At 39.7% G+C, this 24,938-nt stretch overlaps 1 protein-coding gene across 3 annotated transcripts in view; it reads left to right on the forward strand.

Moving 5' to 3' along the window:
* Positions 1-21,760, forward strand: part of G3BP1 (GTPase activating protein (SH3 domain) binding protein 1) — a 23,214-nt gene extending 1,454 nt beyond the window's left edge. For 2 of the 3 annotated variants that reach the window (XM_010578959.1, XM_010578958.1), the window contains exons 2-12: positions 11,605-11,718; positions 12,982-13,063; positions 13,401-13,574; positions 14,559-14,649; positions 15,148-15,241; positions 15,635-15,839; positions 16,623-16,724; positions 17,343-17,454; positions 17,884-18,009; positions 18,097-18,227; positions 20,687-21,760. In XM_010578959.1, coding sequence (XP_010577261.1) covers positions 11,624-11,718; positions 12,982-13,063; positions 13,401-13,574; positions 14,559-14,649; positions 15,148-15,241; positions 15,635-15,839; positions 16,623-16,724; positions 17,343-17,454; positions 17,884-18,009; positions 18,097-18,227; positions 20,687-20,893 — 1,419 coding nt within the window. In that variant the 5' untranslated portion in view covers positions 11,605-11,623 and the 3' untranslated portion in view covers positions 20,894-21,760. The remainder of the gene's footprint in view (positions 1-11,604; positions 11,719-12,981; positions 13,064-13,400; positions 13,575-14,558; positions 14,650-15,147; positions 15,242-15,634; positions 15,840-16,622; positions 16,725-17,342; positions 17,455-17,883; positions 18,010-18,096; positions 18,228-20,686) is intronic. The other variant, XM_010578960.1, reaches the window with a different exon arrangement.
* Positions 21,761-24,938: the final 3,178 nt, after the last annotated feature.

Consider the following 24,938-nt stretch of genomic DNA (forward strand, 5'->3'; position numbering starts at 1 on the left):
AGGCCCGCCCGGTCCCGGCGGCGCTTTGTGGCGAGCGCCCTCCCGTCCGACCCCGTGGCCGGGCTTTCGCAGCCCCCTGTGGGGGCTGTGGAGCGGGGCTCTCGGGCGGGAGGAACGTCCTGGTCCCGCGGAGCCCTCGGAGATTTCCGAGGCGGGACCGGGGTACAGCGCTGCGCTGCTCGGCTAGCAGTTATTTAGAAGGGAGCGTTATTTGCGCGCGGGGGGGGGAGGTGGGATCGGCTGTTCACGGGCCTTCATTGTGCGGGTCGAGATGTGGAGCTGCGAGCTTTGTTCTCGGCTTTACAGCTCTGGTGTTTTTTCATCCGCTGGGGTTTGTTTTTTTTGTGTGTGTGTTTTTTTGGTTTTGGGGTTTTTTTTGTTGTTTTTTGTTTTTTTGAGGGGGGCGGGGGTTAGGTATGAGGCGGCCCGAAGCCTGGCATGTAGCTGAGATAGCCCCTTTCAATAGTTGTAGGCGGAGGTTGAGGGAGTAATCCTGGGTGCTTACATAGTGAGGTCGTCAGATGTATCAGATCGTAGGTGTCTCCTTTGCTCTAACTTTATAGATGAAGGGAGTCATAATTCGAGCAGAAGTAGAGCGTGTATCTTACCGTGACTTACCGCATGACCTTGGCTGAATCCGAGATTAAGCCAAGGTTTAAATGCAAAGTAGTGCTCTTATGAAGACTTTATGGCCTCTTGCAAGGCCCTAGATATACTTGCTGGAGGAAGACCAGAGAAAAGGCTTCCATACATCTTTCAGGTACATTTTAGTCTTGATCTGGATGATCTGATGTGTTATTAATTCTCAGCAGGCTTACTTGGTGACCTTTTATGTTAAGGGTTACATGCATGTAATAAGTATTCTTTACAAAGAAAATTATGGTGGGTTTTTCTTTTCACAATTGGTTGAAAGCAGCATTTGCAGCAAGCCGCCATGTTTCCAGTGTGTGCTATTTTTGTCTAGCCTGTGCTCTCACAGCCAGGAGTGACAGGTTTAGGAAATGTGGACACTGCTATCAAGCTCTGAAGGCTAATGCTTCCAGGTGCCATAAATCAAATGTGGGGGGTGTGTGTGTGTCCGATTTGTTTTTAGCTAACAAGACTTTTTAGATTGTGTCGTAAAGAGAAAGGAGTGCAGAAGTTGACAGACAAAAAACTGCATTTCAAACCTTTTCTGAAATCTTCCCTTTGACCAAGTTTTCACTTTTCGTATTCCCCCTCTGTAAAGAATAGCCTAATGATTTTTCTAAATAGATAGTTCTGTGATGCTTCCATGATACCGGTGGTAGCATGTTCACATCCTGTGAAATGAGCTCACCTTTTCCTGGGGTGTTTCAGTCAGTATACTTAATGTTGTGAAGTTGTGAGTCTAGCTTAAAAAAAAAAAAAAAGCTTAATGGATGGAATATATAGCTAAATTGAAGGCTAGCTGTAAGTATTTATGTGCTTAAGGTCTTATATCCTAATAGTCACAGAGCATCTTTATGATGAAGATCTCCCAACTTTTTGATAGCAGGGACTAGTTTGCTTAAAAGGCAGTGTTAAAACATGCTAGAAAGTGTAATTGTACAAAATCGGTAGAAAAAAAAATCGAATCAACATTGGAACCTTTGCCAATGTGTATCTTATTTTTAAATGTAAATCTTTTTAAAAAAATAACCTTGTATGCATCAGATGATAAATAGTGGTCTCTAGTTCTTGACTTGTGTCAGTTAGGCAACTACCTTTTTTGCTAGGCTGTATTCTTTTAAGCCGGAACTTCTTAAGTTGAAGGCTAGAAAACAAAGTTAAGGTAGAAGACCTGGTGGACAAGCTTTCCTTTGTGTGGGTCAAGTGTAAACGCAGGATCTTCTGTAGGGATGCTTTGCATTTGCAGTTTAAGAAACAACAAAAACATACAAGAAGACTTGTTTGTACTGTGATTATAAGACCACCGCTCTACTGTTCGTTTTGCTGCTGGCACAACAGCATCAGTAGAGTTCAACACAACTGATGATACTCTTTTAAGTTTGCATGTCTTAATTTTAAACATGAAATCTTTATGCACCTGATGAAACAGCAAGCTCCTTGGTTGGTTCAAAAAGCTTGTGTTTTCTTTTTTGCCTTGCAAATGACAAGGCGAACATATACAGAAGAATGCTTTTTAATGAAAGTAAAATAAAGCAAAGGTGATGTTACTCTAAGTACATATTGATATTTCTGTTCATAACAGTAGTATCTGTTGAGAGAGCACTCATAAGATTAGCATAAATGGCCTGTTTGAGTTAGAAAACGTTTTAATTGATTATTCCAGTTTTTACTATTAGAACCTGGACGGTTTTGTCTGAATAAGTAATGTGATGAATGAAGAATCAAAGAGGAAATCAAAGTAGACCAGGGCTCTAGCAGGGTGGTGCTAGTTGTTATGCTGGCTGTAACCTGCTGTGCTTGAAACCAATCAAAGGTGAAAGTGATAGTTTTGTCTAGAAGACTGGATGCTTTTTTACAGGTGCCTATATAAAATCTCCAGAGTTGAAGTAATTACTAACTTCTTGCTGAAACTGCTAATAGACTAGATAATCTTCAGCTACCTCACTGAGTAATTAAAAAAAAAAAATCGGAAATCTGATCTTCAGCTACTCTAAAAGAATCCCTAAAACTTTGCAAGCAGTGAATATTATACTGGTCTAAGGTCCTAGTTTTGCTATATTGAGTCTGGACCTCCTCCAGAAAGACATAGCTGGTGGAGTACAGCTTTCAGAGTTAGAAGATTGTGAGCTGTCAGTTATGTACAAATAATCTGTTATGAACCTGATTATTTGCTGAGGCAAATGTGAAATACTGCATTCTAAAATGCTGGTGGCCATCTTTTGTTTTCTTCTGCGTTGCCCTGTACTGTTTTCTCATTTAACTTACAGTTGCTATTAGGCTGACTTTCTGTTTTGTTTTTAAGTGTCTAACAATGTAACAATGCCATGATGGTTCAGTCTTAAGTGCTAGGATCTGGTTGATATATGAAGGTTAAGAGTCTTCTGTGGCTAAAATGGGTAGAGGTGAAAGGGTTGACTCTCTTTACAGGTATCTGTTGCTTGTCATGCAGAACCTGGTGATTTTAATTCAAGTGGGAGTGAGCTTGAATTTCACTGTAATGTCTGTGTAGCTAGGTGTTCTAATCTGCCTTTTCTGACTGCTTATGAGTAACTTTTGCTTTTTACTTTAAGAAGCTGCAGTGGAGCCAAATGGAAAAATTGCAGACCTAAGAGAAGATGACTGGACCTGCTGCCAACTTCATCGAGTTGTTGGAGCAGCTCTTGGATGTCAAAACAAAACCTGTTCTAATGGCAAAATCATAGGGTCTAAGTAGCTACTTTATCATGAAGCAGTCTGGAGAGCAGCATAGGCATAAAGCTGACTGTTATGTTTCATTTAAAAAGCCCCGAGTAAACAAACTGTTCAGACTAGCACTATCCTACCACCCTTTACGATGAAATTTGTGTGGTTAAAATGTAATTTTACAGAAAAACACTACTTCTAATTGTAGGGTAAATGAGGTTGGAATAGGTCCAGTTAGAAATGAGAAAGTCCTTCACCCAGGTGTAGGAGAGAGCCTGTTTAGGACAATCTGATTTAGTATTATTAAAAAAAAAAAGTAGGAATATTTCTGTGAATTCTCAAGGCTTTTGAGTTTTGAGAGAACTCAGATTCTCCTTCTCTTTGTATTGCTAGTTTTTGTGTTGCTGAATAGAAGTGATGATTGTGTGATACAAAGTAGAAAATTGGAAGCCAGTTGATACAGCTTTAAAAAGGAAGAAGGAAAAAAAAAAGCCAAACCCACACCAAATACGCCCAGCACTCAGGGAAGGCAAAGTGTTTTGACCAAGAAACACAACTTGGTGAGAAACTGTTGTGATATCACTTACCTTTAATACCAAATTTTTTAAGATTCTTCTACATTACATTCTTTTTTCTCCCCTTTTAAACAGGACCTAATTTGCTGTTTGTCTTTGGACCTTTATGTTCCTAACTGCAGGAATAATGTCTAGTATCTCTTTCCTTCCCCAGATGAACATTCCTTAGTGTATAGGTATAGATAATGGTCTCAACTATCTTAACTTATGCTTTAGGTAGTCGTTCTTTGTATTTTGTTTCTCTGTTTTTGAGCCTAATGCTCTAGAAATGATATTTTTCTGAAATGGTCACTGTTCTTTTAGATTTTGAATAATAGCAGTAGAAATCTTCAGTTTGTCTCTTGCTTGGCAGAGCTGAGCAATACAAAAAGCACTGAATTTTGTCTACAAACTGGCAGACTCCATCATATCCATCAACTTGTGGATCACACTTTGGTTTGTTAGCAGAAACACAGGCTGACTTCTAGAATGACAGCTCTTCTGTAGCAATTCATGGTTTGTTTATTTGTCTTCTTATAGTGTTTAAAGGGCTGCGCGTTGCTGCTGAGTAAGGCTTCCCATCTGCCACTGGCAAGCCGAGGGGTTTTTCAGTACTAGCATGGGCAGTGTTGAATGTAATTCTGAATTACTTTTTAATCTTGCAATGAAAATGTTTTTCTTGCATTTAAATTTGGATTGATTGCTTGGATACTTTGATTAGAAAATAGTTAAGCTTCTAATTTGATTTTTCTTATCCATATGTTGCTGTAATGTCTAGCTTTTCTATAGTGTCCCTCATCAGTATGTCTCAAAGGGGTTCAGGTATTGCTCTACCTTTCTGCAGCACCAGGATAATTAAGCACAGAGAAAGCTGATTGCCATGGATGCAGCGTTCTGGTTGCTGCATGGTTGTTTGTTTTTTTAGGATCTAGCTCCTTGTAACACCTCAAGTACCCTATGAACTTAGGTACTGCCTGTCTTTGTAGGTTATGCAGTTGTTATACAGTAGACACTAGTTGCTGTAGTGCATGGAGAAATGGCTGTCGTAAGCTTGAGGATCCAGATCCATGTTTTATTAGGTGTTGGTTTTGAAGATTATTAATAAAGGCTGCTCTGTCTGCATGATATGTGTAGCACTTCACACTGCTCTGATCTCGGCTGGGAAGTGCCTGCTCCTGGAAGTTCCTAGTGTATACATATATCTCACAGACTACCTTAATGTTTCCAGGAGATACTAACAAGAGTTGAATGCTGGTAACTTCACAACTTGTTCCAGTTTGATCTCCAAATATTTCATTATTCATTGGAAAAGTTATCCCATCACTAGTTTTCAGGCTCTGGCTTCCAAGTGTCATGGCTCCTGTGAAATAGTGCTACCTTTAAGATAATTTCTTTCAGACGGAATACTTTCCCTCTGAATCTGTCAAAATACAAAAAAGTTGAACTGGATGCAGGCAGGCAACTGTCTGTAATGGCTTCTGTATAAAATACAGGCTGTATTGCTGTGACACTGTTCCCTGTGACATTGTCTACGTACGCATCCAGTGGGAGGCAAGTAATGAGACCTATTTTTTTAAAGGAGATTAGTGTTTTGAGGCTTTGGTTGCTCACTTATTTGAGGTGCTTTTTCAGCACTTCATAATTTAGGCTTGGGGTCAACAACTGGGTGTGGTTTGTTTGGGTGGTTTTTTTTGTTCCCCTCAAATAGTTAAGGCTGTGTTAAAATAAGAAGGGTATCTCACATCTTGGTGTATCTGGTATCTTAGTGTTTTATGCATTTCCTTGAAAAGGTTTGCATTACTCTTCCTACTTGAGAGCAAGCTGGTGTAATGATATAACTCCCCAGTTGAGATGGGCACTGGAATTTGTCTAGTGATGCAAGTTTAGCTTGTTGGTGTTTCATTGTTCACTCTAATGTTTTGTATCACAGTTCACACAGGTACCAGCTTCTCTCTCTTTTTTTTTGCTTAGTCAGCAGCACTAGCAGATGTGAGTCATGTAAAATGTATGGGGAGTTGGAATTAACTGGAATTGCTTTGCTTTTGTTGTTTTAACTTTTAATCTATATTGTGTCTATTGGAGGCATATTAGGAGTTTTCTTCATGATTTTATTTGTATTGGCTGTCTTTTTCTTGTCCAAAGCAGCAGTTACGCAGCAGTAGTAACTGCTGCTAGTGCTGGTTACTCCATACAGATAAATGGTTTGTGGCTTTGAACATGCTCACCTGTTGCTAAGCAACTTGGAGAAATCCCAGATGACACTTAATTACGCAATCCTATTAACTATTGACCAGACCTTTAATGTCTAGCAAAATTGCTGTTTGCCAGCTTTTTAGTGTGATGTGCTTAGATACAGACACCTCTTTTCCATGTGAGCTTCTCTGGGTCTTAAGTTTTCAAAAAGCCTTTTTATGTTAAGGAATTGATATCACAATGAGGGAGTAGAGTTGCATGAAAAGTTAGACATTCTGGTTTAGCGAGGGAAAATAGCTTCATCTGGGTAACACATCAATCGTACTGTCAGAGTTGCTTTTGTATAGTTAGAGGTAAAGTTGTAGAAGTGAAAGAACTGAATTATATTTCATAGAAGCTGATTAGGTTGTTGGAAACAGTGTAACAGCTCTATGAAAATATCTTGGTTAAACCTGTAATTAAAAGGATGGGGGGACAACATGACTGCCTTGGTACTCTGTAAACTCTACCTACTTGTAGAGATGGGCAGGAATGTAGTATCGAATGAGTCACCTTATAGCATGCGAATAGCCAAAAGAGAAAGTGTGAACTGCTATAGGGTTGTGCCCTGTGTCTGCTCTGCAATATTCCAATTGAACAGAACTATAATGTGTTGTAGTAACTTTGGATTTTTTGAGACCGTTTCTTGTATTGAAATGCAAGTCAAAAATACGGAGAACAAAGGCGTAAGTATAATATTCTAAACAGGCCACGGTTTGTTTTTAATACGCTTCAATGTAAATTTTAACTTGTTTTTCTGTTGGTACTGACATTTTTCTTGACAGAAGATGTTTAAAATTGCCACACACTTTAGGAAGTGAAGTTTGGCATTTTCTGACTTGCATCTTTTATTTCAATGGAGTCTGGTCCTCTGGCTTGTTACATCAGGCTAAGTGGGTTCTGCAGTCACTGGTTGTCCTGAGAGCCTGAATGTTGTGTGATGTACATTGGAGAGATTTTGTTGTGTAGGAAGTCTAGTAGAAAAAAAAAGATTCAGACTAAACTCCTTGTCTGATTTAAAAATAAAAATGCTTTGAGTTCAGACAGCAATGGTTAGTTTACTTTCACTGTGTAGCAATTTGGTGGGAAAATACTGACCAATGCTAGCTATTAGGTGTTCTTTGAGTCTATTATATTTCTGAATACTAGTATGCTAATAGGTTTTGTGGACCTAAATCTGAATTTGCCAATACAGAATTTACATAAATGGCTCTAATTTACATAACTGTACTTTAGAAATACAGTGCCTAGCATTGATTTTCTGCCAAGTAGGAGCATTGTAACAGATGGTGGAATTTTCCACCAGCCAGGTGATAACCACTGTAAAGGAGGTATTTGTTTTCCTGTAAGTCTCTTGGCTTAAGGAAAGGGCTCAGTTATGTTGCAGAATTGTTCTAGTCCATTTGTTATAATTTAAATTACTGAATTTGTTTTACATATATGGAGTAACATGAATGCATGCTTATGAATGACTCTTAAATCATGTGATTTTCAGCTTTTCCTGTCAGTTTTCACCCTTTCTTCATTACCTCAATTGACACAAAAATGTGTGAGTAAGCTTCTATCAGGAATAATGTAGTGACAGTTCAAGCATTTGATACTATTATGCTCTGCAGTAGAAATGCAGTATAAAATATTTGCAGTTATTGTTGGGTCAAGGAATAGTGGAGTAATAAATTGCTTATGAGTAGTAGGCAGCAAATATTCTCTCTGGAGATGCTTGGCTTCTATCATTCAGGTTATGTTGGCTGGAGAACAAGAACAGATGGCAACTGGCAGTGTAGCAGCAGGTGCAGCAGGAGTAAAAACAGATTGTTGTCCTCTGATTGGGTCATGTAAAGGTTTTTCCCGTTTCTTTTCAGATCCACTTAACAAGAACTGGGCATGCTGCTATTCCTCTCCCATGTTAAGAGTTAGTTCTGATAGTTTTTTGTTTGGTGTTTTTTTTCACCCTTAGCAGTAGGGAAGTCTTTTTTTTTTTTTTTTGTATGTAGATATGACAGACATAATCAGCACAAGCCCCTTTAAATATGTCTTCAGTACAGCATTGGGACAGCTCAGAACAGCATTGAAGGTGACATGCTAGTGGATTAATACGGGTGAGGACTCTTTGTCTGAGGAGAAATCTGAAAGAGCTTTTGGTGAATGAGCTGTTTGAGTGCTACAGGTAACAGTTTACCATTATGTGAGGATGTCAAGCTTCGTACATTCATATTCTAGAAGCAATTGAAAATAATTCTCAAAAAAGCCCAATTCAGCACTTAACAGAATTGAGTAGAAAACGTGCCTATTGACATCTATAGGAATAAGCTTGAATTCCAGGGGAAACTAGTCTTTGCAAAGAAATTAAATGCACTCCTTGCTCCTTCTGCACCCTCCCCCTGCCAAAAAAAAAACAGAAAAGGAAGAGTGAATAAGCGACATGTGTATGCTTTTTTTATATAGAGCTCGTCATACTGCAAACAGTGATCTTGGGCGATACGGTAGGACTCGCTTTCTAACTGTAAACTCAGCACAGAGGCAAGTTTTTTAAGTGGTGTGGAGCAATTAAGTCTTGATTTGTCAGTTAAGCTGACTGGGTCTAAAAGTGCAGGTCTTGTCTGTCTGCTGTTTCTACTCTTACTGCTTTAGGGTCCTCCTACCCCTTGTAATGATAGAACTTCACACGTGCTTGACATGAAAAAAAGTTAAATCAGGAAATCAGCAGTGGTACCCACAATTTAACCTTACTTTACCTGTGGTGTTTTCTTATTGTCTGATGATATTTTGCAGGGATCTAATTTAACATGCACCAGAAGGCAGACAAGTTCATATCTTTGAGGTTTTTGTCCCTTCAGACTGTGCTTGATCTTGGACATCTGTATCTGTAATACATTACACTTACAATTTGAAGTCTTCAAAACCACAGATACTGTGAACTTCCTAAAATGAAAGCAGTCTACAGAATCTGAGCACTTCCTGTGGGCCAGACCCAAAGATGGAGTATCACTTTCTTTCTGCATGGTTAGCTCTTGAAAATATCCTCACACAACTGAAAGCTTCTGAATGTATAGAAAAGCCTTTTTCAATTCTAGGTCATGTTTGGTCTTATCCTTTCTGCATGCGATCATGTAAATACTATTTCCCTGTATGGTGGCGATACACGTGCTTCCTACTGAAAGAGCGGGTGCTCAAGTATACACATTCTCTGGACCCTGTCAGATCTTTCTCCCCTGTGTTTAAACTTACAGAAAGTGCATTTAAAAAATAGAATGTGTTAGACTTTGCATTTATTTTATTTTTAAACTTACAAAGTGAAAGAAGTGTGTGTGTGTGGTTGTGTTAAAAGCAGAGCAAAACACATCAATGTATGCAAAACTATAGCAGTTTTTGTTGTCATATTAATAGCATTCTAGTTGTATCTTCTGTTTTGGACCTTAAACTGCATACCTGCCAGGGTAGGAATTTGTGTACTATATCTCCAACTAAGCTGGATGTAGTGCATGCTGGCTATTGCTGGGAGTTTGGGTATGATCACATCCTCAAATATATTATCAGTGTGTTCTGCCTGTATGGTTAAACATTACCTTGTCTTTTGATTACACTATGTTGGGTGTTAGACCACAGTTTGAGATACAAGGAGTTTGCCAGGTTGATTTGGACTTAGCTTTATCCAAAATACCAGCTTCTATGTTGTCTTTTTTGTATGTTCTTCTCTTTGGGGTTTGAAGCTTCTGTTTTGCATTCCTGATACATCCAGCAGTATGGCTGTAACTTCCTTTGCAGGCCCGTATATAGTGTGCGTTTGAAACTGTCACAGTAATAACACTAACCTGGAAGGTCATTTCTGTCTTTTGAAGCTATAGTCTGTTGTCAGTTCTTATCATTTAAAAGACTACTTCTCCGAAATTCAGCGAATGTAATGAAAGTGTCAAACAAGATCCTTGGATGAACTGGAACAAGGCACAGTACAAGTATATGGGAGGGACAGTCTATTTTTCTTTCCCCCTTGCTTTGTTCAGATGATAGCTGTGGGCAACTCTGTTTACCAAGGATACAGGACGCTGTTATGTATAGTGAGAAGAGAAAGCTTGTCTTTAACTGCCTAGGCATGAACTTTGCAGACTTCATCTGGATTAGTCTATGCTAGAGGACTTAGTTTGACTTCCTTTTTTCAGTTGATGCTGCCACTTCTTGGAGCTATTTATAGTTGTGCAGTCTTAAATAAAAGCAGATAAGTAAATGATGACTCCTGAATTGCTCTTTAGAGGGCTGAAGTTAGTGTATTGGTATCGATTTGCACCTGAAGTATGTGCATATTGAATTTGCATACCATGTGTTTGGGAAAGTGTTGTGTAGGGGAAGGGATTGGGGGTCAGTAATGGGCAGAAAGCTCTTTCGGCTGCTACATGTGGTCTTTTAATGCCCTTTTGGTTAACATCTGCTTGACTTATTGCAGATCGCACTTTTGCTAGCTCTTCACTGTCAGCACTACAGGGCCTGAATAGTTGCAGGAAGATTAGCTATCATATAGTCTGATAGATCAATAGCAAAACTGTCCGCTAAGCACCCATTCTGCTGCCTGTTGGTATAATTGAGCATGACGCAGAAAATCTACTTTTGTTTCTGTATTAGGTAGCAAGAATATAGTCTGGTATCAGTGTTTTTCCCTACCAGTTTGAACCTATTTTGTATGAGTTTGAACAGTGTGCGTGAGTATTTGAAAGCCAGGAAACACAGGAATGTGCTTTGGTTTTGGCTGATGTGGACTGGAGATATATATATTGTGTAATCTACCTGCAAAGACTTTCTTTTTGTAACTTACAGATCCATGGAAATTAAGTAGAAGGTGCCTAGATCAATTTGTCCCTGGGCCTAGGTATGGGTGGTGCTGTTCATTTGACTGGTCTTCTGGGTTTAAGGGAGAGGTGACTTGCTGAGTTTGGAAACAAGGGAAGGGCAGCATGCATTTGTTTGTAGCACAGTAATTTTAATATAATCCAATATTCCTCTACAGCGCATGTCACTCACAAGCAAGGAGTGCTGCGCTGTTGATAAAAATAGATTGGACTTGTTCTGACCTTTTAAAAATGCCCCTAATACACCAGTACAGGCTTTGCCTTAGAACACCTGACTTTTAATTCTGATTGTGAAGTCAAGTGAGGTAAGTAGAACTTGGATCAACTGTAAATGACTTAGCCACTTAGCAAATCCTCTTGAAGAATCATACTTGCTTGCCACCTGCTTTTTACTGAGGGTATGTAGGATGATTAAATGCTGGCATGTTATGAGGTAATCTCCCTCGCCCGTGCAGCCTCTCCCACCACTGGTTTGGTACCCAGCAGTCCTCTCCTCAGCACCAAAGACTGATGACTCTGAAAACACGTTGGTTTAACTGCTTACTGTGGTAAAACAGCTAATGGTTTTTGGTGCGTGCTTTCCACTGTGATTACGTGGCTTATGCTATCAGTGTGTGAGCAGCAATGTGAAATGCTCATGTTTTATGAAGCTTTTGATTTTTCCATAGTTTTCAGTTGACCAAAGAAATGGTGATGGAGAAGCCAAGTCCCCTGCTGGTCGGGCGGGAATTTGTGAGGCAGTACTATACTCTGCTGAACCAAGCACCTGACTACTTGCACAGGTAAAGCTCCGCTTCACTTTATTACCTATTTTTCCGTGTGAATTTCTTAATTTCTATGTTAAAATTGGTGAATAAGCTTATTACCAGGTCTTGGCTTGCTGAACTTGGACACTTAATCTGATTTACTCAAGACAGATGCTGGGTATAGTTTGCTTTCAGTTTTGATCAGCCGGGTTAAAACATAGATAATAATGATTACAGGAATTATATAAATATCTGTGTTCTGGTTGTTACTGAAATGCTGCTAGGCATGTATTCCAAGCAAAAAAAGAAGAAAAAATGTGAATCAAAATGCGTTGCTTTCTACTTTTAGTTGTAATCAATATAAATGAAAGTTGGATAAATGTTATTTAGTTAAGCATTTTTGTAGTTTTGTCTTGATACACTGTCCCCTGACTAGGGGAAGAACGTTGAAAATGGTGTGTGCTTGTATATTGGTATGTCTCAGTAGTCAATACCAGCAGCTCTTTCTTAAAGGAAAATAAGAGAAATTATGAATATGCAGCAAATGACAATCTGTTATCTAAATAAATTGGTCCTGTTTGATTTGACAGATATCCTACATTGCTAGAACTAACCTCGTTTTTGAAGATAGGCTTTGTTTTGCTGTGCTTGGAGTAGCTAGACAAACAATTTCTGAAACCTTCCTTCTTCCAATCTCAGGAACACTTAGAGTATTTCTCCACTTAGGTGGACAGCTGACCTTGTCCATCTGGGTCAGAGGAAAGTTTACAATGAGCCACGGAATTCAGTTCTAGTCCTTTATCTGCTGGCAGAATGCAGTCCCATGATGTTTATGACATTTTAGCTTGTAATCCCTCAGTTATAAAAAGGAAGATTGACCTGCAGTACTTTCTTTACTGTAGGTGAACATAAAAGTACCATTGCTCCTTGCGCAAGCCTTAAACTAGAACTTGAGGGGAAGCATTCAGCATCCTGGGTGTTCGGAGTACTATGTTGCTTTAGGAACCTTGTACAGAAAGGAGAGAATGGGATTGGATCATCTAGCTCCTATGAAACTGGTTTTGGCTGTTAGTGCTTGGGTATCTGATACATCTGAATGCTACAGGTTACACAGGAGAACTTTGCATTCCCCCCGCCCCGACCCCAAATTGCTAACAGAATTATGGAATTGTATGGCTGTATTCCAATAATTCAGACAGAAAACTTGCTTGAGAGTATATTATTCGTAGTGTACTCTAATGTAGAGGCTCAATGTTCTTGCATAACAAAGCTTAGTGTTAAAATATTTCTTTTCAACAGGTTTTATGGAAAGAACTCTTCCTATGTCCATGGTGGCTTGGATTCCAATGGAAAACCAGCTGACGCAGTCTATGGGCAATCTGTAAGTACTTAAAACTTAACTGTTCTTTCCTTCTTTTTTGTCACCTTTGTGGTTGAGAAGAGACACATATCCAGCTGTGATTCAGTGCTTTCTGTAAAAAATGGGGAGAGAAAACTGTTAACTGTAAACAGCAATAGTTAGGCAAGATATGCTTCCTGTATTAAACTTCATAATGTAAAATTGCTTGCAAAGCAAACTTAAAAATCATGCTGCCAAGTTTTCTCCCTAGACTTAGGGAATATATTATAAAACAGTTTTATGTTTTTGCTTTCTTTGAAAGCTGCTAACTTGGCAGAAATGGCTTCTGTGGTGTAACCTGTGTACCATTCTTTCATAGGATATCCACAAGAAGGTGCTGTCATTAAACTTCAAGGATTGCCACACAAAGATTCGTCATGTGGATGCCCATGCTACTCTCAACGATGGTGTTGTAGTCCAGGTGATGGGAGAGCTCTCCAATAACATGCAGCCTGTGCGCAGATTCATGCAAACATTTGTACTTGCCCCTGAGGTATGCTGTATTGAGTGCTAGTGTTACAGTGTTTCTAATATCATGTCAGGATTAATGAGGCCTCTCTGGTTCAGTGTCGGAATATGAAGGGTTAGACTGGGAAGGTGGCTTGCTACAAAATTCAGCAGTAATGTTCTGCAAATTCCTTAAGAAATTACACTACTTCTGTATGGTCATACATTAACCTTGGATATCATAATTACAGTTGTAAATATCCTAACTTTTGGCTACTAGGTATGTGTAATGCATATTTTTTTCTTAAGCATTTTAAAGTTATTTTATCTTTAATTTGCCCTCCTAGCAACTGGTCCTCTTACTGAAAAGATGTAGTAGAGAGAAGAAAATGCTTCCTGTTGTTTGCAGACATGGGTTCCAGACTTTCTTGGTGTATAAAGCGCTGGCTTAGCATTTGAGGTGGCTTTTTAAATAGACACCTTTTTTGAACAAAACCGTTCACATAATTGAAAATAATAGTGAAAAAGGAGTATTGCAAGATAACTTTATTTTTCAATTTGACTTGGAGCTAAGAATTGATACTTTAGATCCCAGAAAGTTCTCACTCCTACTTTCTCAGTGTTGTGAGCTATTGGAATTAAAAGCGCTAATACGATTTTTTCCATTTTCCATGCATTGTTCCATGCATACTTGGCTTGCATACTGAGGAGTATGCTCCTACTTGGCAGAAAATCAATGCTAGGCACTGTATTTCTAAAGTACAGTTATGTAAATTAGAGCCATTTATGTAAATTCTGTATTGGCAAATTCAGATTTAGGTCCACAAAACCTATTAGCATACTAGTATTCAGAAATCCATCTTCTGCCACCCCCTGAAAAACACATGTTTTCTTGAAGGAGGCAAGTTTGGATTAATCTTATATGGGAAGGATGATTTGCTCAAGCTGTTCTTGTTTTCTCCTTATTTCAGTTTTTACATTACTGCAATTGGTGTAATTGAATCAGTTCTTCCCTTTGATTTGCTTCCAGGGTTCTGTTGCAAACAAGTTTTATGTCCACAATGATATCTTCCGCTACCAAGATGAGGTTTTTGGTGACTCTGACACCGAGCCTCCAGAGGGTAAGAAGCAGGAATTTTTGGATGGTTCTACTGGTATTTGTTTCTGGGTCTATATCAACACTCCATTCTCAGATCAGAGGAAATCTTGCTGGAGAAGGCAGATCAGCATTAAGCTTCGTGTTCTAGATTTTTTTCCTTGCCTGTAGTTTCCTTGCTCTCCAGCAAGGAGTTGTGACATGCAGGTGATTGTTTTTTTTCTGGCATATTCTGTTTCTATTAAAAGAACTGTGAGACTTACTTTAGCAGTTGCAGTCAGATTTGTAGGCTATAAATCTGCTTCTCTGAAGTATTTGGAATATGTTTGACCTTGGTCAAAACTGAGTAACTGAAGTGATAGCAAAAGTATAAGGAAATGTCTGTTCCATGTCACATCTTGGTAGTGCTTCCCGTGTGGTCTTTAGCAGAGACTTCACCTGCATGTTGTGGAAGATGCCTTGTGTTTGAACCAAGTACTAAAGATGTGTGTGGTGTATTTTCTCCTTTTCTAACTTTGTTTAGAATCAGAGGAGGAAGGGGAGGAACCTGAGGAAAGACAGCAGACACCTGAGGCTGTTCCTGATGATACCAGTGCTTATTATGAGCAGGCTGTCAGGTAATAATATCTTATTAGATGAAGTCAGATATTGTGTAATACAGACTGCTTGTAGAACAGGTCAAATGAATTTATTGCTGCTCATGATTTTCCTCTTTGACGGTCAAAAGATTTCTGTTTATTGGGCAGCTGAAACCAAAGTGTTATTAGGCTGAATGCAGAGACTCTGGATTTTTAGTAGATGTAATGCTTTTTCTGCTCTGTAGTGTAACAATGCGAAACTTGCATCCCTGTGCAATGTGGCCTTATTTAGACAGATTAGCCTTGTTCTTCCTCACAAATGCAATATGCCTCACTTCTGTATTGGACAAGTAGCCTTACTTAGTACCCAGTAATAGAATCAAATACAACACCACCTCTTTTTCTTGATTTTTTTGTGGTGCTGTATGATAGCAATGACATTGAGGAACACCTGGAAGAGACGGCTGCAGAGGCGGAGCCTGAGCCAGAGCCAGAGCCTGAACAGGAACCTGAACCAGAGGTGCATGAAGAAAAATCTGAGCCAGTATTAGAGGAGTCGGCTCCAGAAGAGACTGTGGAAAAGAGTCCTTCTCCAGCTCCTGCTGATCCAGCTCCTGCAGTGCAAGAGGACTCCAGGGTAATGACAGTGGATGGCTCTTTTCTGTGATGTGGTAGTTTCATCACAGTATGTTTGACTCTTCTGTTTTACAGAGCACCATCCTCTCTCTGGCAAGAGGAGAAATACCTGGAATTAGAAGTGTTTAAATGCTCTATAATTCCCTGCCCAAACTACTCTTCTCATGACCAGTTGCCTCCTTCCTATTTGTTCCTATACAATAACAGGTAGTTGAAATTCTAGCTAGTAGCTAGTTGGTTAAAATACCAGGAACTAAGGTAGGGCTTTATATAATTTGTAGGTATAGGAACTGTGGCAGCAGTGAGAGGCTCAGATTCTCTGTTTGTAAACAGAGCTTCTGAAATTCTGAACAGACTGAAACCAATGTGCTGAATCAGAAAAATGGGAGAAATGTGACTTTATTTCTGCCTGGGGATTTTTGTCACTCTTCAGTCTTGAGAGGCAAAAGTGGACAAATGGGTACTCAGGAAAGCAATACTTTGGTTAACCTTGATGTGATACTTGGTCTTAGGCTACTGCTGTGTCCTATTTCAACTCTATGTAGAATTTAGAAATAGGTTGGAAGTGTGACTGCATTGTCATTACACTAAGTCTTTTGAATGTAAATGATTTATGGGGAAACTGTTAGCAGCAGGATCCCGAATTTCAAGGACAGATTAAAATTTATTGCTGTTATCCTGTGTCTGTTAGCTGTGCTATCAGGAATATATTTCAGAAGGATAAAAGCGTCTGGAATTGAGTTACAATCTTATCTCTCTTTGCCTTTTTTTTTTTTCTTCTTAGACATTTTCCTGGGCATCAGTAACCAGTAAGAACCTCCCTCCCAGTGGAGCTGTTCCAGTGTCAGGAATACCACCTCATGTTGTTAAAGTACCGGTCTCGCAGGTAGGAATCCAGCACCTAGAGAAGTTTAAGTGCTAAACTGGCTGACAGTAAACTGAGGTGGGGAAAAAATATAGTGAAATCTACTTGGTTATAATCTGAATTCTCAGAGACTCCAAAGACTTTAAAATTCAATTTTTCCTGGTAGACTTCATAAAAATATTATTCCATGGCTTGAGAAAAAATTGTTTATCATGGAGAAGAACGAGGGAATGTTCATGCAAGTGCTGGATGTATCTGCCATTGCACCCTCTTAAGGAAAGATGCAACTTTTCTTTTTCCACTGCCTATTCACGAATGAGGTTTTGTCATGAATGCATTTATGTAATACAGTCTATCTGCATAACTGCTGCTGCCCTTTGGGCAGACACTTTATTGTATATAACTGTGCATGGGGTGACTTTGAAATGCTAACTTAGTCAAGTGACATGTTTGCTTTTTAGCATATAAGCCAACATGAGCTAACATGCATTTTAGTCACAGGTGGAAAGAACTATGATTTTTTTACTGTATTTTCAATTTATTTTATCAACAACTTCATAGTGAGCTCTTAAAAGCAGAGCCCTGCTGTTATGTCTGATTCTTTCCTGTCAAGTCCTTTTTGTTTTTTAACTTCTACAGCCTCGCCCTGAGGCAAAGCCTGAATCTCAGACTCCACCTCAGAGACCGCAGAGGGATCAGCGAGTGAGGGAGCAGCGAACAAGCATCCCACCACAGAGGGGTCCTAGACCAAGTAAGAGAAGCTACAAAGAATAAAGTGTTTCCCCTGTTTGATGGTTTTGGGGAAGCAATATGATGATTAAAACTTTTAAAATCTAATTAATTTTGTCAGTAAGTGAATGATTCCTACTTTTGTGGATATGGTTATTTTAGATGATCTTGGTCTGAATGTCTGGCAAGCTTTAGAGCTGAATTTTACTAGCATTCTATTGAGGTATCTAGGTTTCTACTCAAGTGTTTGGCTTCAGTCAGGTGATAAAAACCAAACAGTTACAAACTTGCTAGTGTAGAATGCTTACCTTTATATATGAATGGATAAATATAGTGTGTATTCTGCTTCTTTTATAAGGTGCTGATTCTGACCATGGCTTGGTTTTTGTTTTTTTTTTTGTTTGTTGCGGGGACTGGCTTTTCTCAAACAAGTCTTACTTTTCTGTTCAAGTTCGTGAGGGTGAACAAGGCGATGTGGAAACGAGACGAATTGTGAGATACCCAGACAGTCATCAGCTGTTTGTTGGGAACCTTCCCCACGATGTGGATAAAACTGAACTTAAAGACTTTTTCCAAAGTAAGTTAGTTACTTTGCTGTACTCTCAGGGTTTGGGGGTTGCAGCCATAAGCGTGGTCAACAGAGCATTCTAATGTATGACCCAAGAACTTGGCTTTTCTCTTGCAGGCTATGGCAATGTTGTTGAACTCCGCATCAACAGTGGTGGAAAGCTCCCCAATTTTGGGTTTGTGGTGTTTGATGATCCTGAACCAGTTCAGAAGATCCTTAGCAGCAGGGTAAATAAACTGCTAGTCAGTGGTTTTTGGTCTGTTAATAACAGGCAATGTTTTTCAGATTACTCTAACAATAAAAGATCCTACTTGGTCCCTTTGGCCTTTCTCGAGCATCTCAAAGTAGGTGTGATGTCTTTCCCTCCTATTGCCAAGACTTGTGCAGCATTTGTACAGATTGAGTCTTTTGTCATTGAAGTAACAACTTAGCTGAACATGGATTTATTCATTATAGAGCCTTTTTCCAATGGGAAGTTGCTGAGCTCTAGACAGGAAGCAGGTAAATAGCTTTCAGGAAGGCAGGGCAGAGAGAGTCTGACCCTATGGATAAGTAGAATCTTGTTTGTCAAAGAGGTTGAAAGGAAGAAGCTATACTAGTGTTCAGGTTGAAAAGAATTTGTGCTAACAGAAGCAGGTGGTACCTGCTTGCTTGTTAGCAGTGACTGCAAATGTAAAATGTGCACCCCATGACTGTACAGTGTGGTGGTAGGCAATGAATCTGGATGCACCATAACAGCTGTGCAGTGTGCTTGCTTACAAACTAGCTTTTCACCAGACAGGGACATCGTTTCTTCTTTTACTTCCTTACTGTACAGCAGTATTGCCAGTATATTTGTTCTTAAATTGAAAGGTAACTTTGGTGCAGATTTTTAAACCTTGAGATTTGGTCTGAGCTTGGGATATTTCGTGTGGCTAGACACCTTTAATTGTGGGAAGCCAGCAGCATTTGTAGCAATGCTTGATGAGTTAGTGCATATGAAGTCCAGCAGCCCTAGTTCTTTTGCAGGGAGCTGGTGATTCAAGATGGAATGCTGATAGAGAGTTGCTTCCTTAAGTGCTTTCCTGCTATCCTAGGCTGAGCAGTTCCAGTGTGGTCTAGGGTAAAGTCTAAACCAGGTGATTTGAAACCAGTGCTAAAAGTAGATTGAGTAGATCTGGTTGACTTTGGCCTGAATTGGTGTGGGAACAAGTAGTACAGTTACAGCAGGTCCTTTAAGCCATTTCTTAGCTGCAAGCAATATGTGAACACCTTCAGCAGTCACTTAAACTTGCATGTTTGAGTTTTTTGCTGGAACAAACTAGAAATGTCCACTCCTGAGTTCTCTTGCAGTAGGAGAGGTAGGTAGGAGCTGAGGGCCAGACTTCATGTCCAGGGAATACCAAAGGCACACTCAGCTGAGGGATTTGTGGCCTTTGTTTACTTGTTCAACTATGCCACTCTGTGTAACTGGAGCTGGAGAAGAGAGTGAATGCTGTCTTCCAGGTTAGGCTTTGAATATGTAATAGTTTGTGCGCTCAAAGTATCTTCTCTGCAAGCCTAAGTTATAATGGATGGGTGTGGCTTTCTGAAATAAGATTTTTTTTTTTTTTTTAGATTTTTTTATATAGACTTAAGTCCTATAAAAGCAGTTTAACACACCTTCTACCCTGCTTTGAACAGTGCTAAATTCTGTTTGTAGTATCCATTGTGTGAATTGTTTTGCAGACAGGTCTGGTGCTTTGAGCAAACATAAATCCTGAAACAGTAGGACTTTTTTCAGGATAAGCTTTGCTATAAACAAGTTTAAAAGGCTTTGGTAGACTGTTAGCCAGTGAAGCTAAACCTGATGTCTGCTGCCTGATGTGAAATGTAGGAGTTTACACTGGAGTCGGTAATAAGGCTGTAACATGATGCTTTTTGATCTTTGTCCAGCACAGCTGATGGCTAGAGGAGGGCAATGTTCTTCATCCTTAGATCAGTTCTACTTCTATAGTCAGTTCAGTAGAAGTGAATGGCTAATCTTTCCATTTGATGAGGAAAGCATTGTGCCTCTGCCAGTGATGGATTGTATTTTTCATGTTGTTTGTTATGCAACTGCAGGAATAATTTGAAACAAGTGAGTACTAATTCCTGTAGTTCATGGATTCTTGCAGACTTCAACTTCTTGTCTGCAGTGGGGTTTGTGGGATGTTGCAGTCCTGCTCCTCTCTATTCTTGCTTCAGTGAGGTTTCCCAATCAAGTGACCACTTGTTACTGCAATTCTGAAAAATTGAGCTCGACCTAAGTGAAAAGACTTCATTGGCCTATATAGCAAGGTGGGAGAGAGGATCTGACATTCTTCATGCCATAAGAAAAATCAACTGGGACCCTGCATGGTGGCAGACTGTGAATTGCTGCATATTAATGAAAGGAGGTTACTGTTGATAATTCAGTTCCTTGTCTAAAAGATGTCAGAATGCTCAGTGTTAAGCCTGAGATTGCTTTTCAAGTGTCACTTTCGCATCTTTTTTTGTATCTTCTCCAATAAAGCCACAAGACTGGATGCATAGTTTGACTATCACCATTTTCTAGTAACCAATCATAAACCACTTCAATTTTCTTTCATGGGGAGGAGGATGTGAGACAAGGTTGCAGAAATCTGCTTGACATTGAAGAGTTACTGGTGAGTCATTAATGAAAGTACCTTTTCTGCTTTTGTTGCAGCCCATCATGTTCAGGGGAGAGGTGCGCCTGAACGTGGAGGAGAAGAAAACGCGAGCTGCCAGGGAGGGTGACCGCAGAGATAACAGACCACGTGGACCTGGAGGCACTCGTGGGGGGCTGGGAGGTGGGATTCGAGGGCCTCCACGTGGAGGAATGTCCCAGAAGCCAGGATTTGGAGCTGGAAGGGGGATCGGGCAACGCCAGTGAATGCATCACGGATGTTGACATGGTGGCGCAAACCCTTTTTCCTGCAGATTTGTGAATTTCAGCCTTGGGTATCTTGGAATGTGGCCCTAGCCTGTTATAGACTGCTACGTTTGATACTATTTTGGCCCCTTTTTGTTTGTGTTATGGTTTTGTGATTTTTTTTTTCTAGTCCTTGTCCCAGATTCCAGCTTTGTGGAACAACGTTTTAGGAAAAGTGGATTTTAAAAAGAAAAGAACTGAGTTTTCTTGTTCACCTCAAACTTACGGACTGGATTTTTTTGGTACCAGTGGTTTTTCCTAAAGGAATGTCTATTTTTTTTCTTTTTCTTTGTTCTCCCCCCTTTCTACTGAATTTGGGTGCGTTTCAGTCAGTGGAATAATATTTCACGTGCATGCGTTCAAGAGCCTGTAGGAAAACATAGTACCTGGCAAGTATTTCAAGGGCAGAAAAACAAAACTATTGATTTATTCCTTGAGGGTCATAAAAACATCCTCTGGTCCGGACATATTGCCACTTGAAAAATTGACATTCACCTTTCTCTTTGTGGCGCTGTAAAAGTGGAATAATGGGTATCCGTAGAATCTTTTTTCTTTTGATACATGATCACAGAAAGGAATTCGAACTACTGTTTTACCACTTTAAAATTTTGGATTGTGGGATAGGTTTTAAATGTCTAGAACTTGACTCTTAAAACACTTTTCCTGAACTTGTGAAATTTTTTATTGAAATAGGGAGTTTTTTTCATGTTTAGTTTGTATTTGTATAAAAAAAAAGCAAAATTGTTGTGCCTTCTATTTATCTCTCATTCCAGTCTTGGCAAATTGTTTAAAAAAAATAATAAAAAAGGTCTAGATTTGCTTTATCAAGTCAAGAGTATGTTGGAGTTTTTCCAAGGGGAAGAGGTTCTTCCTTCAGTCACTAGGTTTACTAGGTAGAGGTGGTTATAGCTGAAATTTTTAATACCTTATCTTAATCAGTTTGGCTGCATTTAAATAATTGAAAACAAGTACTTCTTGGATATAGAATTTAATAACTTTGATTTGAGGCCCCGTTACAAATGTTATAAAAGTACAACTGAAGCATAAATACCTCTGTCACATCCTTTACAGTTCAAACGACTGTATGTAATAGAGTTATTTTTGCAGTTTGGGCATTAATTTCATCCCCTGCTTCTGCCAGCCCTGAAGTGGATGGATGGCATTTTTGTGAGAAGTACATAAGGTGCCTGTCTGTCCTGGTGTTAAAAAAGGTGTTGAACGCTCTCTACTGCCTCTGAAAGAAGATGAAATTGAAAATAAAATAGAAAACTGGGTAATTTCAATCAAAGAGATCTTGTAAGACTGTACTGCGCAAAGCAGTATTATTTCTGTAATGTGTGATGTTAAACATCTGGATGAAAACGGCAGGTTTGATTCTACACCAGACCTTCAGAGCTCTTGGTAATACAAAAGAGCTGCTTAGTAAGTTTGCTTATCTGTGTCAGGGTTCATTGTTTCTATATTTTCTTGATTTATTGATACAATCACTATGCATATGCAGTATATCCCTCTTGACCTTTGCTTGCTTTAAAGCTAGAGCAAAGCTGCCCTTGCCCAAAGGGCAGATAGGTATTACCCGTTCCAGAACAGTAATTTTTTTGCCTTTTACTTGCCAAACTTAGTGGTTGAGCCTGGTTGTACTAAATGTCAGTAGAGTTTTGGTTTCTGTTTGATTTTTATCTTCATCTTCAGAGTTGTTATGCTCTTTGTCCCTTCCCTCCTTATGAATCTTTCTCAGATTGACTTGCTTACAATCTCTTCCTGAGACTTAAGTATCTTAGTGAATTGGAAGAGAGCTGAGTGTGACAGCAATAGCTGTGGTATACTCTCACAGCCAGCATACTGGCAATACAGACTGCTTCCTCTTGTGGTGGTAACGGGTATTTAAAAAAAACCCGCTTTCTGCATTTTTCATATCTGGAATGACTGTGAGGTGAAGGTATGCAATGGAAGTCTTTCACTGAGCTCTGTCCTTGTTGTTTGTGATATCTTTTTTTCTTCTCATTTGTTGGGTTTCTACTGTTCTTGATGTTAAATCCAAGACTGAAGTAACAGTTTGCACTTCAGACTTAACAGAGTGCTATTAATAGAAGCTTTCATAGCTCTTAACCTGCACATCTTCAAAAGCACACCAAAGCCTGAAACAACCTTTCTGTAGTGGGAGTTGGACAGTTCTGGCTCATTGTTGTCTGGTTTGAGAAAGAGCTGAGGAATGTCGGTACCCATTAGGTGAAGTGTATGCTTGTTTTCATATGAATCATACTCTCAATATGTTGACCCAGAAAGTGATGTTCTTCTCCAAGATGACAGGCAAAATTAAATATTTACATGAAATTTTCTTGGAATGTCTTGTAAAGAAATACTTTTCAAAGGCAAGTTATGTTGCCAGCATCTTGAACAAAATGTAGAGTTGACTCTTAACATTTGCATTTTGGTTGTTCTGTGACTAGCTAATAACAAAGTATGCTCAAAAGACTTGCTGTAAAATATTGTCACATTGGCTTTTTTGTTTAAACTTTCTAGTAGCCTCAAGCCCTTCTAGTTTCTGCATTGCTGTGCTGTTAAAACCTCAGTATCTCTTGTCTAAGGTCTTCAGTGCTGTGCATGCATTAATGGTGAAGATGACTATGAAGAAGTCATGATTCGGCTTGCCTCAGCTGGTTGCAGTGAGCTAGAATAGCTACAAGAAGGCTAACCTCTAATAACCAAGGTAGCCTAACTCTTTCCAGAAAGAAAATGCTACAGGGAAGTCTCAAATGAGTAAGACTGTGCGTCTCCCTGCTAGCACCTCTGCTTTAATTGAGACAATGAGGTGTTTGCTGAAGTGCTCTTGATGTCCCAGTGCTCTGCAGGGAGTAGGAAGTGGAGAAGTTGGTCAGACCTGTCATAGGCTGCTTTTGCATCCACACAAGCCCCATGGATAGTGACAGGAACAACGTTAATGATCCTTATACCTTAATGTTCTGCCCTTCTGAGAGCAGTGGGGGAGTTTCATGTATGACTAGCGTGATCTGGCCTCTTCTGGCTGATCTTAATAGTGTAACACAAGTAGAAATAAGACTATTTCATTTACAGTAGTATTTTGTACCACCAGAACTGGAAGCCATCCTGCCTTTGCTGCATTTTTCTCTGGTTAAGGGTATTGCACAATTAACTAGGCTTAGTTATCCCCTTTTCTTGTGCAGGGAGGAATTTCTTCTGGAGTACTCTCTAAGTACCGGCAGACTTGCACGGGGCTGTTGTGTAAAGTTGAACTGAAATTTCTGTGTGTTCAGGACTGCAGGTGTTCGTTCTGCAGTTGGGGATTCAGGTGGGGATCACTTGCTCTGCAGGGCCCTCTTTACAGGTTTTGTTTGTTTGTTTTTTAAATTTGTTCAGAGCTGAAGCTGTAGTGTTCCTGTGTATATACTGGCCACATACAGGCAAGTGTGGAGGAGGTGAGCATGCTATTGGAAGTAGGGCTTTGCAGAGGGGATCTACTCCTGGAGGAGGAAACTGAGCCTGTGTGCTAACCTGCTGTGTGGTAACAGGGAACTCTGGCTTGAATCTGAATGAGAAACGTTCTTCAGCAGTGCCGCGTGGAAGGGATGCCCTTTAGACCTGTGAGTCCACTTTCTTTGGTGAAAAGGATGGTTCTGGGTGCAGGTATGAAAATTTGGAGTTGATTTCTGCAGCTGCTGATTCTGCACATCTCGGAGGGACATATTTTTGAACAAAATGTGGTTGTTTGGTTTTTTAATTGTTTCTCTTTCTTTATACACTGCTGCCTGGGGCTAAGAGCACATGGCACAGTAGCAGTTTCCCTAAGCTGTGCATGCTTTAGCAGGAAGTAATTATCTTGGTGATTATTTCATTTCCTAGCCGCACCATTCTTACCCTGGCTGGTAATTTGAAAAACTGCTCTCCTAAGATCTTGATAATCTCATTTGTATGTCGTGTGGAAGATGGGGCGAGGGGTTTTGTTGATAGCTTCTCTGGTTATGAGACATGAAACAATTGAGTAAAA

This window comes from Haliaeetus leucocephalus, unplaced genomic scaffold (genome assembly GCF_000737465.1).
Source record: "Haliaeetus leucocephalus isolate CR32 unplaced genomic scaffold, Haliaeetus_leucocephalus-4.0 Scaffold656, whole genome shotgun sequence".
Classification (NCBI taxonomy): Eukaryota; Metazoa; Chordata; class Aves; order Accipitriformes; family Accipitridae; genus Haliaeetus; species Haliaeetus leucocephalus.